We start from the raw sequence: 17,988 nt of genomic DNA on the forward strand, positions 1-17,988 counted from the left end.
CTCCTTGTTGATATATTGCACTCAACGTCCACTATACAGGAATTAGAGAAACAGTGAAAAAGTGAACGATTTCTGGCACAGCAACATAGTCGACACAGACTTTAGGGCTATTGAGAGTCGAGGAAGAATTGACTCCTCATGACTAGATATTTGATTTGTGGGTGCAAAGAGACTTCAGGTTTTGTGCCAGCTTCACAAACAGAATAAAACCAAAAATAGCTTAAACAATTTTCAAATAATACAGCTAAATAATATTGCTAAAGTAAACAACCTATTAAGACGTCTGCTTAGCCGACGCTGTGTGAGAGCCACACCCATTAAAGCTCCACTATATGTATGAATATGTAATAACATTATTTATACTTTCATAACAAATATTTTATTATATTTATTTATTAATAATAACATAGTAGTTATTTTATAATGTACAGAAAAAAGTCCATCACACATGTTTTATCAGTGCTGGGATATTTTTATTGTGTTGTAAACAGATCTGAGGAAATGAGACATTTGATTTGTGTCAATCAAATGTGAGAAATGAAGTGAAATAGAGCTCAGATGTCATTAACTGCATGTGAAAGAAGGATCTCCTAGACCAACTCCAATTTCTTTCATAAATTTGTCTTATTTTTAGTTGCAAAAACTCAATACACTAATGCAGGATTAAGTATTCCATATGAAGAAATAGAGATGACTACATCAGAAGACTAAACAGTGTTTCAAAAGGAAGTGACAGTGACGGTAAATCATTTTCTTGAATAGGCCTACTGGAACAATCTGACAGATCATTTGATTGACACTTTATAAAAATTAGATGACATTAGTGGACATACATATTGCAGACATCAATAAAAGTGCTTTGAAAAATACAAACCCTGCTTTCTATGAAGAAAAATTATTGTTTTCAGTCTATTAATCCAATTGTTTATGCAATTTCATAATGCAATATTTTATTAAAAGCTCTGTTTGCTCTTGCCATATTTTCTTTTTGATCTACTCTTTTAAAGACACCTTTAATAGGCATAAATTTTTGCCTTCAATATCAACCGAATATCAAAATGATTTGAGAGTTCCTCTGGTTTGATATCTTATTTAAGTATAGCCTTATATAACTCTTGTGTATTAATAATTCACACACATTATTTGCATTCCTGGTAGGTTGATCATAATACAAGGTTTTATAATAAAACTATTTGTGGAATTCAGTGTTATTTTTTTCACATATATTTTAAATTTGTACCCATAAACTATTCTGTATTAAGTTATTGCTAATAACATTCATACATTTGAACAAAATCATTACAAATAAGGCATGGCATGTTTTTCCCCTTTTTATTTATTTATTTACTTTTTTTTTTTTTTTTTTTTTTGCTATGATCTTTATAAAGATAAGCGCTTTATTGCATTTGGCTCAAATATAGAGTTTCAAAACTATTTTTTAATGAACCTTTTTCAGTGTGCACAACTATCCAGTAATATCTTGTCAATGTCACGAAGTTATTTCAGTAGTCTTACATCTTCCATTCATCTAAACATATCAACACCCTTTATTCGGGATTATTTGACACACCCTATAAAATTCTACATACACTTACAACAGTTTCAATGAAACCAGATTAAATGCTCTGATACAGATTCTCTCTCCATCTTCCATTCTCCCATTATCCTCTGATTCATGGTGTTATTTAAGCCTTTCTTATCCCAATCCCATTTCATAGTACCAACACACAAGCATGCACGCCCCAGTCAAAAGTTTTTTTAATGTTTTTTTTAAGTCTCTTTTGCTCATAAGGCCTGCATTTATTTGATCCAATGTACAGCAAAAACAGTTCAATTTTGAAATATTTGTATTATTTAAAATAACAGTTTTTCTATTTGAATATATTTTAAGTAATTTATTCTTGTGATTTCAAAGCTGAATTTTTAGCATCATTACTCCAGTCACATGGTCCTGCAGAAATCATTCTAATATTCAGATTTTCTGTTAAAAAAATAGTCATTATTATTATGATGCTAAAAACAGCTAAGTAGAATTGTTTCATGTTTCTTTGATGATAGAAAGTTCAGAAGAACAGCATTTATTTATCTGAAATAAAAATATTTTGTAACATTATAAATGTATTTATCATAATTTTTGATCAATTAAAAGCATCCTTGCTAAAAAAAAAAAATACCCCAAAAAATACTGACTCTAAGCTTTTGAATAGTAGTGGATAATATTACAAAAGCTTTTTATTTAAGATAAATGTTGATCTTTGGATCTTTCTGTTCATTAGAATGGTTTCTTAAGGATCATGTGACACTGAAAACTGGAGTAATGATGCTGAAAATGTAGCTTTGATCACAAGAATAAATTACATTTTAAAATATATTCAAATAGGAAGCAGTTAGTTTAAATAGTAAAAATATTTCACAGTATTGCTGTTTTTGTTATATTTTGAATTAAATAAATGCAGGCTTGGTGAGCAGAAGAGACTTCTTAAAAGAACATTACAAATCTTACTGGTCAAAAACCTTTAACTAGTAGTGCATATTTCTCATCTTAAGGCTAGTTCACACTCCCAGCTTCTCTTCCTCCGAGACGGTCCTTCAACCCAACCTACACGGCCAGATCACCTGGTCTTACTCGGTTACTGCTAGTACCACTGGTCTTGCTAAGCCGCCGCTTGTCTCTGAAGCAGCCTGGTTGGGAGGATGGTGTGGAGGGGGCACTGGGTGTCATCTCACCCAGTACTCGAACCTCAGGACTCTCGTAGGTCATCTGCAGGAAGTCCACAGCCGGCTCTAGATCATTGTGGCTTTGGTGATGCCATTCGGTGGCCATGTTGACAGAGTTTTGCTGGTGGGCCAGGCGATTAGTGAAGGGCTGGCAGTTTTGGTGGATGTGATGAAGATGGTGGTGATGAAGATGCGGAGGTGATGTTGGACGTTGGCTTGACGCTAGGCATTGGTTGAAGTCTGGTGGTGGGGTGCAGGTTTGGGAGGAATGTGGCTGAGCTGTCTCAGGCAGATCCATTGGAATACTCATTTTGCCAGGTTGGACTACAGAAACAACTTTGGTGTTTTTGCTTTTGACATCATTGCAGTGTTTGTCAGCGAGGTATTGCTTGCACTGTTTCCATCCAAGGTGGTACAGTTCTAGCACGCTCAGGAACAGTGAAACTGCTGCCACTGCGAGCATAAACACAATGAAGACGTTTTTCTCAGTTGGACGGGACATGTAACAATTCACACGGTTGGGACAAGGTGACATGTTACAAGGATACAGAGCATTCAGGAAGATTCCATACATCATGTACTGGATAACAATGAAGGTCACTTCCATGACTAAGCGGATCATAATACTTAGGACGTATGTCTGCAGCAGTGCCCCCTTTAGGCGAATCTTAGTTTTTACATCTTCAGATTTCTCTGTATGCTCCAAATACTCTTTCTCACCTTTTCCCCCCTCACCCTTCTCCTCCTGCTCCTTACGTTTCCGCTTCTCCTCCATGCGGACGGTGTGCATGGCATGGCCCATGTAGATGAGGGATGGCGTCGATACGAAGACGATCTGCAGCACCCAGTAGCGGATATGGGCGATGGGGAAAGCTCGGTCATAACAGACGTTAGTGCAACCAGGTTGTAGTGTGTCACACATGAAGTCGGACTGCTCGTCGCCCCACGATGACTCCGCCGCCGTGCCCAGAACCAGGATACGGAAGATGAACAGCACGGTCAACCACACCTTTCCCACTGATGTGGAGTGCTCCTGTACCTCCTCCAGAAAATTACCCAAGAGACTCCAGTCCCCCATCACTCCACGCCAATACTGCTGATGCAGAGAGAGCAAAAAAGAAAAAATGAGATTGGCATTGAGATCATTTTTAGCAAGATTTATCAAATGGTTCCATGGCATCAACATTTAAAGCTGTTTTGAAAGTTATGGATTATTTAGGGTTAAGTGTTCCTGCTGAATATATGATGACGAGGAATGCTGAGGCTCCTTAAAATGCATTTAGATGGAACATAACAACAAGGCTGATAAAGTTTACTTTTAATTTGCTCAAAAATGTACATAATTCCAGTGCACATACTGTGAAAATGTGTAGAGTGTTTTCACAACACATCATCAATCAGCCATATCAGTAGCAGTCAGAGAACATAAACAATGCCACTGAACCCTAATGGAACTCGCAAATTTTGCTGACTATTCCTGCTGAAAATGGTCAATTATCATAATTGGACTAGGAAAAACATTTGAAGTAATATAGACTATAAGTATATAAAAGTTAACAAATCAAAGAGAACTGTCTGAAGAAAAGAAGACATTTGTGGTTGGCCAAACTGAACCAGGATTTCCAGGGCAAGAATCTTGACAACATTTGTATTTGTTCTTATCATTTCCCGTTAGGTAGGTGAAATATTAGGCTAATATCTTATGCTGCAGTGCATTTACGCCATGTTGTAATAACTGTAATTCTGAGATGACAACAGGTGACATTTTACTCAGCTTTCCATGTTCTCGGACTCGGAAGTAGAACCTGGTGGTGGTCACGTGATACAGCTGTCACTAGTCAAGGACTCTCAGAAGTTTGTAATTAGTTAAAAAGTTCAGGAGCATGTGAGGGCTTTGGCATGGCTGGCGTTGAAAGAGTTGCCATAAAAACACACAATTCAGGTAGAGTGGAATGTCACGTGTGAATGCAGCATTAATTAATACTGCTTATATGTATTTTTACAACCTATTAACTTAAGTTTGTCAAAATATTATGCCATTTCCTGCTTATTATGTACTTCTCAATATGATTTAGCAGCTTCTACACGTTTTTTTTCCCTCTGTGGTTTAGACTGCATAAATTAGTAAAACAACCTATTCAGTCATACATTAACCTTGCAACCCATGCTGTTGTTTGCATCCGAGTATTGCCAATATGGCAACACATCTGTGTATCTGACCAAACCATGATGTAAATGCAAACCCTCTATAATTATTATTTTTAGTATTAGTTGAGTTTTAATCCATGCACGTATTACAGTAATACAAACTAGAGGAGGCTCACAGTATAAGAAAAGTTCCTCTTATTACTAAACTGACCAATCAGAATTGTATTTCAGTGCTTTACTGTTTCTTGTCAAACCGGTTAATACATGGTTAATATTGTTCATATATTTGTTATTTTAAAAATAAAGAAATACATTTGTCTCTCTCCACATAACCAATCAAAGTGAGCAGCTTTTAGGAATAATTGTATCGCGTCATGAAGTCCGCTTGTGGTTAACAGAAGAAGAGAAACGTCGGATTTAGTCAAAATATAGATGAAATCTAAAATAATTAGTCAGAAACCTCAAACAAGTGAAAATGAACGACAGGGATATACATTACTCACAGTGAAGGAGTGGAGGATGTAGTTCTTCAACGTATAGGTGAGTAGATGTTTAATGGAGTGGGCTCTCCATTCATAATGTCTTAATGTTAAGTTTGGAGGTGACGCTACTCATATTAAGCATCATATTCATATTCACTTTTTTTTTTCTAAATACAGTGGCCCCAAAAAGTGTTCTAACAATAAGTAATTTTAATCATCAGGTGTTAATGTGCTTTTTAGTGGATATATGTGAAATCAGTTCACCTCATGTTCACACAGGTGATTTAGAGGGTTTGCAATTGCATCACAATTTGGTCAGTTACCCGGATACGTGGCCATATTGGAGCAGCTCAGATGTAAACAACAGCATGGATTGCTCCGTTAATGTACTGCTGAATATGTTGTTTGCTAATTTATGCTGTCTAAACCATGCAAAAACTGTGTGGAAGCTGCTAAATCATGTAGAGAATGACTTTTGACAAACTAAAGTTAATAGGTGGTAAAAAGATACATGTGAGTAGTATTAATTAAGATATTAGCCCAACATTTCACATACCCTGACCGGAAAAGATAAGATCAAACACAAATGTTGTCAAGATTCTTGCCCTGGAAATCCTGGTTCAGTTTGGCCAACCATAAACACCTTTTTTTTCCTCAGACAGTTTTTTGCACTCTTCTCTTTGATATTTAATAACTTTTGGCAGACTGTAGTACACCAAATGTTGTTTCCTAGTCCGACCGATTAGTACAGCCCAAAACATGACAACAATTGACCATTCTCAGCAGTAATAATCAGCCAAATTAACGAGTTCCTTTCGGTTCAGTGGCTTTGTTTACATTCAGTGTTTCATGAAAACACTCTATATGTAAAATCAGTTCATCTCAGGTTTTACACAGGCACTTAATAGCAGAGTAAAGTTTTTGTCCAAGTGGTTTTTGTCTTTCTTGTGAACAATATTGTTATATATTGTTTTATCATTCAAAACCTAAGAAACTTGTTTTTGTGAAAAGTGTGCTTATGCTGTTAAATACAGTGACACTGCATCTAAAACGATTGTGCTTGTGATCCACTTAAATTTGTTTTAGAGGTTTGACATGCACATGCTGTGTGTCATATTATATTGTATATTTACAGTAAGCCCTGAGAGGGGAGCACTATGAACTTAAACACAGGCATGACTGTTCTAATTTTAATCTGGCCTGCCCCATTTTTGCGGGTAGGATGGGAACAGTGGTCTTGGCAGGATAGATCAGGTCAAGGTGATGCCAAGGGCCCTGAGAACTGCCACTCTGATTGACCCTGTCCAGACCTAGATAGGGTGATCGTTTTACCACATTACAGCTGTCTCCCAACTACATCACGTGTGCCAGCCTTTGTGCTTCTGTGTTTGTCCCTGCGTGAGTGATTACGCTATTAGTATGCTGCACGGACTAAATAAACTTCTCAACACAGAGACAAATCAAGATGACGGGGTCAGCGTTCCAAGTTCAGACAAATGTGTCAGGCTGAAAAACCAGACCAGTTTTTTTTAAATGTAAAATTTAATCTAGTTTTAATATTTAAAATATATATACAATTGAAGTCAAAAGTTTACATACAGCATGCAGAATCTGCAAAATGTTAATTATTTTACTAAAATAATAAGGATCATATAAAATGCATGTTATTTTTTATTTAGTACTGACCTGAATAAGATACTTCACATAAAAGACATTTACACATAGTCCACAAGAGAAAATAATAGTTGAATTCATAAAAAAAATGACACTGTTCAAAAGTTTACATATCATTAAGTAGAGAACAGAAAATGATATTGTAAAAGATTTGTAAAATTTTCTTGTTTAAAAAAGAAATCTGTCTATCAATCTATATGCGCTATATAACAAGTATGACAAAGATAGTGTTTGGGATTAAAAACCTAATTCTATACAACAACTTTTACCATTTAATTTTAGATTAAAATAGTATTTCATTTTTTAGATATTTTTGGAGCAAATAAAATAATCAACTTTGCTTTTTACAGTACTGTATATTCTACACTATTTAAATGATGTATTTGCTAAGAATAAACTCCTTCAAAAGTTTCCTCTCTCTTTCTGTAAACGTGAGATCAGGTGTATTAATCTTAGACATTAACATTAACACTGCCCAGTGTTGCTCTGCTTCCCAAAATAACATTTCCGTAAATGCCAGTCCAGCCACGTCAATCTCTCCTTAAATAAATCACTCTAAATTCCACTCATTCTATTAAGCATCTTATTAATCTCTAAAATAATTTGTTAATTATAAGAGAAATTGATACAATTGAACAGCTTAAACATTGTAAAAATGAGAAAGAGTGGTGTGTCTTTTGCTCTGACACACACATTTATCTTTTCTTAGGGTCTCCACGTGCCTGTTTTAGTTGTTTTCTTTAGCACCAGCTAAGGGTACCTCGGAAAGGGCTTTCGATTTAATGCTATTTACAGGACATTGTCACTCGAATACCTATTAAACCTTGAATGTTTTATGAAGCACTAACTGCGGCCACACTAGAGAGTTACCTTTAAAGCATACGTGTGTGTGTGTGTGTGTGTGTGTGTGTGTGTGTGGGTCTGTGTCTGTGTGCACTCTCACACCCATCCTGTACCAAACCCTGTTTTGCTAGTACCAGTCTTGCTGATCTCCTGTAGAATGGCCAAATATGGACAGACCGTTTGAGTAGAGGCTCTCCTACTTTTTGAGCAGATGTAAAATAGTCAAAAATATTTGATCTGCCTATGCATCATGTAATATTTTATTTTTATTACAAATTTCCTGTGAATGTCAAGTTTTGGTCTTTAAATGAGCTACTGAAAGAAAAGTGCAGTGAGCAGCTGACTGAACAATGAAATCTTACTATGATTTGACAAATCCAAATTCAACTGGGCTACTTTAACACTGTTGCTGCAGGTAGTTTTTTATGTCCACAAGTCGAAGTGACCCCAATAACTTGATATTTAGCCTCTGGAATGTGAATCAGGAACTTCGCAAGGCACGAAATATGCGCAAATATGTTTGTATCACAGAAATGAACACTAAAGAAGGTAAAACAGCGAGCAATTGTAATCATTTTCATGTGTTGACTTTCCCAGTACCAAGCTTGCTCGATAGTTCAGATATTGTTGGAGTAGTTGGAATTGAACTTAGGATGCGGAATCCTTGGGTACAAATCCAGTGAAAAACATGATTCACGATAAAAGAGCTGATATTCTCCATAGTGGACTTCAGTGGTGGCCAACTGGTTAAAGGTCCAACTGCATTTTTAATGCAGCTTTAAAGGGCTCTACAAAATCCCAGGTGAGGAATAAGGGTCTTTGTTTAGTGCAACAATCTGGCATTTTCTTAAAAAAATAAAAAAGTACATACTTTTTAACTACAAATGCTCATCTTACCTCTGCGATGTGTATGCAGGTGTTTACGTATTGTGTAAAAGTCACATGTGGTTAGTTCTTTATCTGTGTGCTTTGGTTAAAAAAAGGTAAGGGTAGGGCAAAAAAACGCATTTTACCTTTTTTTTTGTAAAGGGCTTTTTGACCTTCTTTGCAAGTTTGCTTTGTAAACACTGTACTGTACAGTACTTTTGCCTATGTGATTACGTAATGTGTGAGGTAGAGCGTTTGTGGTAAAGTATATAAATTTGTATTTTAAAAATAACAAAAATTTACTTGTGTATTCACCCCCTTGTCATCCAAGATGTTCATGTCTTTCTTTCTTCAGTCATAAAGAAATTATGTTTTTAAGGACAACAATTCAGGATTTGTCTCCATTTAGTGGACATCTATGGTGCCCCCAAGTCTGAACTTCCAAAATACAGTTTAAATGCAGCTTCAAAGGGCTCTAAACGATCACAGTCGAGGAAGAAGTATCTTATCTAACAAAACAATCTGTTATTTTTTAAACAAATTGACTAATTATATATATCCTCAAATGCTCGTCTTGTCTTGTCTCGTCTCTGCGATGCGTAGTCTGTGTGATCTGGGTCAATACAGTGTTGACGGAGTGAACATACAAAGAAGATCAAACACCCTTTACAAAAACAGATAAAACAGCATTGTAGGACGATTTTAAATTTGAAAACAAGTTTTTCGACATACCTAACTGTATTGAGCCAGATCACACAGACTACATATGCGCATTGCAGAGACAAGACAAGACTAGCATTTGAGGTTAAAAAGTATACAAATTGTAAATTTTTCCCGAAAATGACCGATCGTTTCGCTAGATAAGACCATCTTCCTCGGCTGGGATCATTTAGAGCCCTTTGAAGCTGTGTTTAAACTGCATTTTGGAAGTTCAAACTTATATGTGACCCTGGACCACAAAACCAGTCATAAGGTTACATTTTACAAAACTGAGATGTATACATCATATGAAAGCTCGATAAATAAGTTTTTTATTGATATATGGTTTGTTAGGATAGGACAATATTTGGCCGAGATACATCTATTTGAAAATCTGGAATCTGAGGGTGCAAAAAAAATCAAAATACTGAGAAAATCACCTTTAAAGTTTTCCAAATTAAGTTCTTAACAATGCATAATACTAATCAAAAATTACATTTTGATATATTTATAGTAGGAATTTTACAAAAAATCTTCATGGAACATGATCTTTACTTAATTTCTTAATGATTTTTGGCATAAAAGAAAAATCAATAATTTTGACCCATACCATGTATTTTTGGCTATTGGTACAAATATACCCCAGCGACTTAAGACTGGTTTTGTGGTCCAGGGTCACATATAACTAACTTACATATTCATTATATGGAAAGAAATCCTGAAGTGCTTTCCTCAAAAAAACATACATTTCTTTCCAACTGAAGAAAGAAAGACATGAACATCTTGGATAACAAGTGAGTGAGTATATTGACTGTAAATTTTTGCTCTGGACTAATCCTTTAAATCATAATTTTTTTTTAAAATAAATAATTTCAAACAAAAACCCTTTCAAGGGCATTTCTATAGTTTTTGTTTTAAAACAACAAATAAAATTAAACACTTACTAAAAAAGATCTGCAAGACCTGCATGCCATGTGACCATAATCGACATCAAAGAAACCGTGAACATGCAAATGTAATACTTAATTACTGAAACATTGATTTTGAAATCTCAGGGGTACTTAAAGTATATACTTAAAATATATTTGGTGAATAAGGTTTAGATGACAAAAAGTTTCGGAACGCCTGCATTACGTGTAAAAAGAAATAACATGAATACGTACATTTTAATGAGTCTGAAAGACAAAAGCCTTCTAAAGACATAATTATACATGGTTTAAAAAACCTACAGAGTGATAATAATTTTTTTTTTTTTTTTGTAAATCCAGTGGGCAAATGTGACTAGTCTTATACTAGTCTTTGACTAGTCTAATAATAGTCTATTTGTGAATGCCCACACTTTCTAAAATGTATATAATCGGTAGGCCATTTTAGAATGGAAAATTTAAAAGATGCAAAAGAGAAATTAGGGAGAATCAATGAATTATGAATAATTCATAATTGTGTGAATAAAATGTAAAAGTACTTAATTTTTGGAGTCTGACGTAATTCAGATTACATGTTATCAGTTACTACCCAGCTCTGGCAATTTTTTATGTATTTATTAGATTTAATATCTCAAAGTTGTTTTAATATAGCACAGTCTCACATCAGATGATTTGGCAATGACTGTCATTCAGTAATGGAACCCGTGTAAACTCATGTGCGTATGTTTTGTTGCCAAAAGCTGTTCAGAATGGCATTGGTGGGAACGGAATCTTAGACATTCAAAAAAGAAAAAAAAAACACAAGGAGGACGGAAATATCCATCTGATTCACACTGACTGGGCGATCTCTGTCGCCAGTGTGCTCCCTCTCTCTTTCTCATTCTGTCTCTCCATTTTCCTTTTTTTTTCCATCTTCCTTTTCTTCTTCTCTTAGGAAGCAATTTCAAACAATATGATTTCCTCCAGACTTGCTACTTTAAAGGAAACAAGTCTCTTAGGGTCTACAAGTGCAAGGGTGTTTTCTTTCCCAAAGAGAGCAAAAGAACCTGATAAGAGTTCATTTGTGCTGATTATTTTGCATCTGGTTAATACACAAAATAAGAAAACCCCAAAACTCTTATCATGAGGTATTATGAGAGGTCAGAGACTGCTGTATTTTTTAGAAACAGCAAACAATGGGACTTCAGTGCACATACACGGGTTGCTGAGATGAATGACAGAAAGGAAGAACTTTCACCTGCTCTCATATGATTTTCTGTTTGTAAAAGGAAAGAGTTGACATTGGTTACTGACCTTAAAGGGCCTCTAATGTATATACTTACACGCTGTCATTAGGTTAAATTAAGACACATTTCCCCCTCAACACAAAACCAATAACTTTTAATATTAATATTGATTTATAATTATTTTGAATATTTAGTTAATTTTTGTGCCAGCCTTAATAATTTGATTTGGTTCCAGTGGAAAGATGCTTATGGATCAGGATCTAAGAAACGTTTCAGAACTCTTCCTAAGCTTCTTTTAAACTGTTTGTCAGGAATCATCAGAGCTTCCCTTAGCCCTCAAGGATTCTTCGTCTGTTCTTTATGACTCTAAGCCAATGTCAAACATTCAATAACAAAAATAAACTTATAATAACATGCTGCCTCGCACTCCCATTTGCATCAGTTTAACAAGCTGGGAACATTGCCACAACACCTTTGAAACATCCTAGTAGCACTTCACAAAGGTGCCAGGCACTGTTGGCAAGTGATGGCATGCTGGTTTTTCTCACCGTGATCATGTTGCTGCGGGCACACTGATACTCACACCATAAGAGGCTCTGCAATGCCCACGCATGAGACTGACCCCTTAACTCGGAATAAATATTTATTTAAGCCGTTTCCCCTCAACCTGATGTCAGGGACTACCAGCATCAGCATGACACCACAGACTGTAGTCACAACTTTGTCCCAATTTACCAGAAGTGTAAACTAGGCAAGACACCTAGACAAACACTGTGGTTTATAGAGTTCTGCTTATTAGTTTATCCCTCGCAGAATCTGCATGGTGTTTATTCTTTTTTCAAATTAGAGGGATCATAAAAATTGCATATATGAATGAATGATAATAAAGCTATTGCCACAGAAATTGAGGTTAAAAGTTTAGGGTCAACAATATTTTGTTGTTGTTGCTTTTTAAAAATGAATACTTTTATTCAGCAAGGACACATTAAATTGCTCAAAAGGGACAGTAAAATAAGAATTAGAAATAATGATTTCTGAAGGATTATGTGTCACTAAAGACTGGAGGAATGACTGCTGAAAACTCAGCCTTCAGTCATAGAAATAAATTAAATTGTAAAATATATTGAAACAGAAAACAGTTATTTCAAATTGTAATATGACTTTTTTTACTGTAATTTTCATTTAAATGCAAAAACATAAACACATTTTACTAACTCCAAAGTAATAAGTAAATTTACACAAAGTAGCATGTATATATTTACCCATGGCTTTTAATATGATGTGTTACTTGCTTAAGCATTAACTAAAGTATTTTTTCTCATAGGATACTGTAAATTACTAGAATATTTTATTCTGTCCGGTTATGCATGATGCATTAAGAGAGGTGAAAACCTTTTGAATTTGAAGAAGAGGGTAAATTTAATTTATTTTGGCTTCTGGCAAACATGCAAGTATCTTCTGTAGCTTCTGAAAGGCAGTACTAAATGGAAAAAAATATGAAATTTAGGCAAAATAAGAAAAATGTACACATCTTCATTCTGTTCAAAAGTTTACACCCCTGGCTCTTAATGTATTGTGTTTCCTTCTGAAGGATCAGTGAGTGTTTGAATCTTCTGTAATAGCTGAATATGAGTCCCTCAGTTGTCCTCAGTGTGAAAAGATGGATCTCAAAGTCATACAGTCATTGTTGGAAATGGTACAAATACACAAAAATGCTGAAAAATCAAAGAATATGTGGGAACTGAAGGATTTTTTTTGAAGAACACCAGGCAGTTTAACTTTTCAGGACAAACAAGGGACTAATGAACAACTATCACTAAATAAAAAAACACAGTTGTGGATCATTCAGGTAACAACACAGTATTAAGAATCAAGTGTACGTAAACTTTTTATTATTTTCTCTTGTGGACTATATGTAAACATCTTTTATGTGAAATATTTTATTCAGGTAAGTACTAAATAAAAAAATAACATGCAATTTGTATGACCCCTCTTATTTTGGTAAAATAATAAACATTTTGCAGATTCTGCAAACTTTTGACTTCAACCGTATATATAGAATACTATATAGAATCTTTTTAGTTTTTTAAAAGAAAAATACACTAGAATTACACTGCAGTTAACATCTTTTTAAACCCTTTGTACAGGCCACTATTAGCACCTTTGTAAGGTTTTTGGTAAAATTTGCATTGTAAAATACAATGTGAATCAATACAGCGCTTGAACGTTACAACCAATCTGTGTACTAACCTTAAACCCTTTGTTCTCTTATACAGCACATAATGTTCTCACACAGTGAAAAATACATTGCGGAGCAAAGAGAAAACTCACAAAGCGCAGACAGACAAGACAGAGCAGGTTACTTAATGTATGAGTCTCAGCCTTCAAATGTTGTCATTTTTTATTAAATTTAAACAACCAAAAGGAAACTGTTTTGTGGCTTTTTACTGTGTCATGACAGATTGCCAGCCTGATCTCATGATGAAAACATACCTGTGGGAACTTTTTCGCAAGACGTGAAATACATACCACCATGAATGTTTCACAACATATTTGATGTGAAATGTCCACTGAATGATGCTAAAAGAGTGGTAGTTTTTTTTTTTTTTTTTTACCCCGGAACAGATGTACTTACATATGGTACGTTTTATGTGACGTTGGTTTTGTAAGTGTCGCCGCAGTTCTGACTTGAAATGTCTGTTAAGTAGCGCTATAACTTTAATGCTCCGTGACGTTTTAAAATAACATACCATCTGCACTACACCTAAACCACCTGATATTAAGAACAAAAGGGAATGTGACATAAAAACGCAATTGCAAGCATGCCGTTTTAGCTTGTTTTTCGATCTGTCATCGTGAGTCATGTTTTTCACGGGATTCGTACCCAAGGATTCTACATCCTAAGGCCAATGAGCTACCGAGCAAGCTTGTTATGTCTGGAAACATATGGAGCTGTAATCTTAACTGTGCACCAGAACGATTACAAGTGCTCGCTGTTTTATCGTGTTAATTTCTGTGGAAACTGCAGTGATATATACTTATTGGTATGTATTTTGCGTCTTGCGGGAAAGTTCCCACAGGTTTTTTCATCATTTTCATCATGAGATCAGGTAGCAGATCGCTGTAGTGCCTCAGTTCAAGCAGCATGTTAACCGATCATCTCTTCCTCCTTAGTAGTTATAGCATGAAATAAACATGAATGAACATCAGAAGATATCTTGTTTCTCAGACAAAAACAAAACTGATTTGCCGTTATGATTGGTCAGACCAACTGTCGATCAAACTCTCTGTGAAGGGTCAATTACTGGACAAGGCAGACTATCATCATTTCCAGTTGAAGCTTAAACCTGTGTGGGCACTTGTGTTACTGGACTTGAACTTGCATACCAATGCTAAATGCGTGCTTTAAAAAAACAAAGGACAGAACAACTGTTTAAGCCAGGCATTCCAGGACTGACACAGGCCGCTTTAATGGATGGAGAGGTCAAGGATGAGACGCTGAGTTTAGCCATATGAAGTGAGAATACTCCTCGCCTGACTCAGCCCAATGCGTTCTGCGTTCCCATTACACAATGACACCCACACATATCAACACCTGTCATCTAGTGGGATCCCTCATGAAAGGCCATGAAGGCAATACTTTCTCTGCTTGTCAGGCTGCTAAGGCAGGCTCTGTTTCTCTTTTCCCTGTCAAAGCAACTGTACTGATCAGCCAATGCCAATACTAATCATGATATCACATACAGGGCTTTAGCACTTTTCAAGTGGGATATGAATGATATAGAATATATTTAACTTACTGACCTTTAAAAATGTATTTGGACATTTAAGCCACACTTAAAAATGTATGAATGGCACTGCATTAAATAACAAAACAGCAAACCAATAAGACCAACAGTACAACACTACAGGTGATCTAATTCAGTTTCCTACTTAAAATATACTAGACAGTCATAATGTGCAAATGTAATAGATTTGTGACTCTATATTTGTAGCAATAGCCAAAAATACATTGGGTCAAAATGATTGATTTTTGTTTTATGCCAAAATCATTAAGATATTCAGTAAAGATCATGTTCCATGAAGATATTTTGTACATTTCCTACCATAAATATATTAGAACTTAATTTTTGATTAGTAATATGCATTGCTGCAAACTTCACTTTTGCAAACACAGGCGATTTTCTCAATATTTTTAATTTTCCAGATTTTCAACTAGTTGTATCTTGGCCACATATTAACATATCCTAACAAACCATACCTCAATTGAAAGCTTATTTATTCATATGCATAAATTCATATTCAAATTTCAGATTATTGACATATTCAAATTTCATATGCATAAATTTCAATTTCAAAAAAAGATTTATGACTGGTTTTGTAGTCCAGGGTCACATTTGATTCAAAATTTTTATTATTGATGACATTGTAAAAACATTTACATTAAAATGGAAATATTAAAATGTTAAAACGTATTTCATAAATAATTACATTTTGAAATACTATAAACATAATATTTGAATATTGAATATTTGAATATTGTATAAATAATAAAACTACCAAAACTGCTTTTATTCTTTGAAATACAAAGTAATTTACAAAGTTACTTAATAAATAATTTAATATTTACATATACATATCATTTAAAATATACATATTTTAAATAATAAATAATTTAAAATAAATAATACTTTAATTTACAATATTCTGCACCATACCTCAAAATTATGTAAATGAATGAAATAATTTTTTGAAAAATCTTATTTGACCCACAGACCTCTTGAACAATAAAAAGTGATGCATAAAAGTGAATTACCTTTCTGACTTCGGACTTCTGAGACTGTCTTTGGTTGAGTCTTCTGTGGTCTTGTCCTCTTCAGTTGAATGAGTGGGCTGTTATTCTGTGGCCCGGGGGTCTTGTAGATGTAGCCCAGCTCTGGTATCTGTATGACAGTAGGGATATACTGAGCAATGGAGAAAAATGGCACTGTATCTCTATATAAAACACTCCAGCGATACTGGAGTTCATATACAGCACAGACCCCCTTGTGCCCGTCCCACTGTGGGAATAGAGCACAAGTATGCGACACTGAGAAATACTGGGCCATCTCAGGGAGTGTTTCAAACACCCCTCCACTCTTCCTTTTCCTCCTCCCCCTCTCTTCCTCCTTCCCTCCCTCCCAGTCTCTCTCTAGTTGCCCCCCCATCCCAATCTACACCACCCCACCCGCCCCCATCAGAATGCACTTGGTGGCACTCTATTTTGGTGAGAAGAATACCACCGTGTAAAGAGAGGAAGTGAGATTGTAATAGAACACAATGGCTGTTCTTCTCAGGCGGTTTGTTGCTGATGTGATGCGTTGTGCTCATGTCACTGTATGTGTTTGTTGAAGTTTGAAGTTTTACCCCCTGCCCTGATCAATAAACCTTTTCATGCAACAGCCACACAAACGTATCTTCACCATACATGCACTTCCACAAGTAAACTATGACCTCCATTTTAACAAGCAGTTCTCTCTTTCTGTATGTATTGTGCAGTTTTTGTTTAGAATGTAAGGGCACACTAGAGCTACAGTAAAAGTCAAAAGTCTACATACACCCTGCAGAATCTGCAAAATGTTAATTATTTTACCAAAATAAGAGGGATCATACAAAATGCATGTTATTTTTTATTTAGTACGGAATAAGATGTTTCACATAAAAGACATTTACATATAGTCCACATAAGGAAATAATAACTGAATTTATAAAAATGACCCTGTTCAAAAGTTTACATCCCCTTGATTCTTAATACTGTGTTGTTACCTGAATGATCCACAGCTATGTTTTTTTTTTTTTTTTTGTTCAGTGATAGTTGTTCATGAGTCCCTTGTTTGTCCCCAACAGTTAAACTGCCTGCTGTTCTTCAGAAAAATCCTTCAGGTCCCACAAATTCTTAGTTTTTCAGCATTTTTGTGTATTTGAATTTCACACTGAGGACTTGTATGCAACTATTACAAAAGGATCAAATGCTCACTTATGCTCCAGAAGGAAAAAGATGCAGTAAGAGCCAGGGGGTGACAACTTTTTGAATTTGAAGATCAGGGTAAATTTAACTTTTTTTGTCTTCAGGGGAACATATAAGTATTTTCTGTAGCTTCTGAAGGGTAGTACTAATTGAAAAAATATGATATTTAGGCAAAATAAGAAAAATGTACATATCCTCATTCCATTCAAAAGTTTACACCCCTGGTTCTTAATGCATGGTTTTTCCTTCTGGAGCATCAATGAGCGTCTGAACCTTCTGTAATCGTTGCATTTGAGTCCTCAGTATGAAAAGATGGATCTCAAAATCAGACAGTCACTGTTGGAAAGGGTTGAAATATACAAAAATGCTGAAAAACCAAAGAATCTGTGGGACCTGAA

At 35.2% G+C, this 17,988-nt stretch overlaps 1 protein-coding gene across 1 annotated transcript; it reads right to left on the reverse strand.

The window, feature by feature from the left end:
* Window positions 1–477: 477 nt before the first annotated feature.
* gja5a (gap junction protein, alpha 5a) lies at window positions 478–16,629 on the reverse strand. Its single transcript, XM_073845396.1, has 2 exons — window positions 16,400–16,629; window positions 478–3,811 (listed from the first exon to the last, which is right to left on the reverse strand). The coding sequence occupies exon 2, from the start codon at window positions 3,794–3,796 to the stop codon at window positions 2,600–2,602; it is 1,197 nt and encodes a 398-aa protein (XP_073701497.1). The 5' UTR covers window positions 3,797–3,811; window positions 16,400–16,629; the 3' UTR covers window positions 478–2,599.
* Between the last annotated feature and the right edge of the window lie 1,359 nt (window positions 16,630–17,988).

The sequence above is a fragment of the Garra rufa genome, chromosome 8 (genome assembly GCF_049309525.1).
Source record: "Garra rufa chromosome 8, GarRuf1.0, whole genome shotgun sequence".
In the NCBI taxonomy this organism is placed as follows: Eukaryota; Metazoa; Chordata; class Actinopteri; order Cypriniformes; family Cyprinidae; genus Garra; species Garra rufa.

Excerpts from the sequence above, each read along its gene's own strand:
- gja5a (XM_073845396.1), bottom strand. The coding sequence starts at position 3,796 with ATGGGGGACTGGAGTCTCTTGGGTAATTTTCTGGAGGAGGTACAGGAG.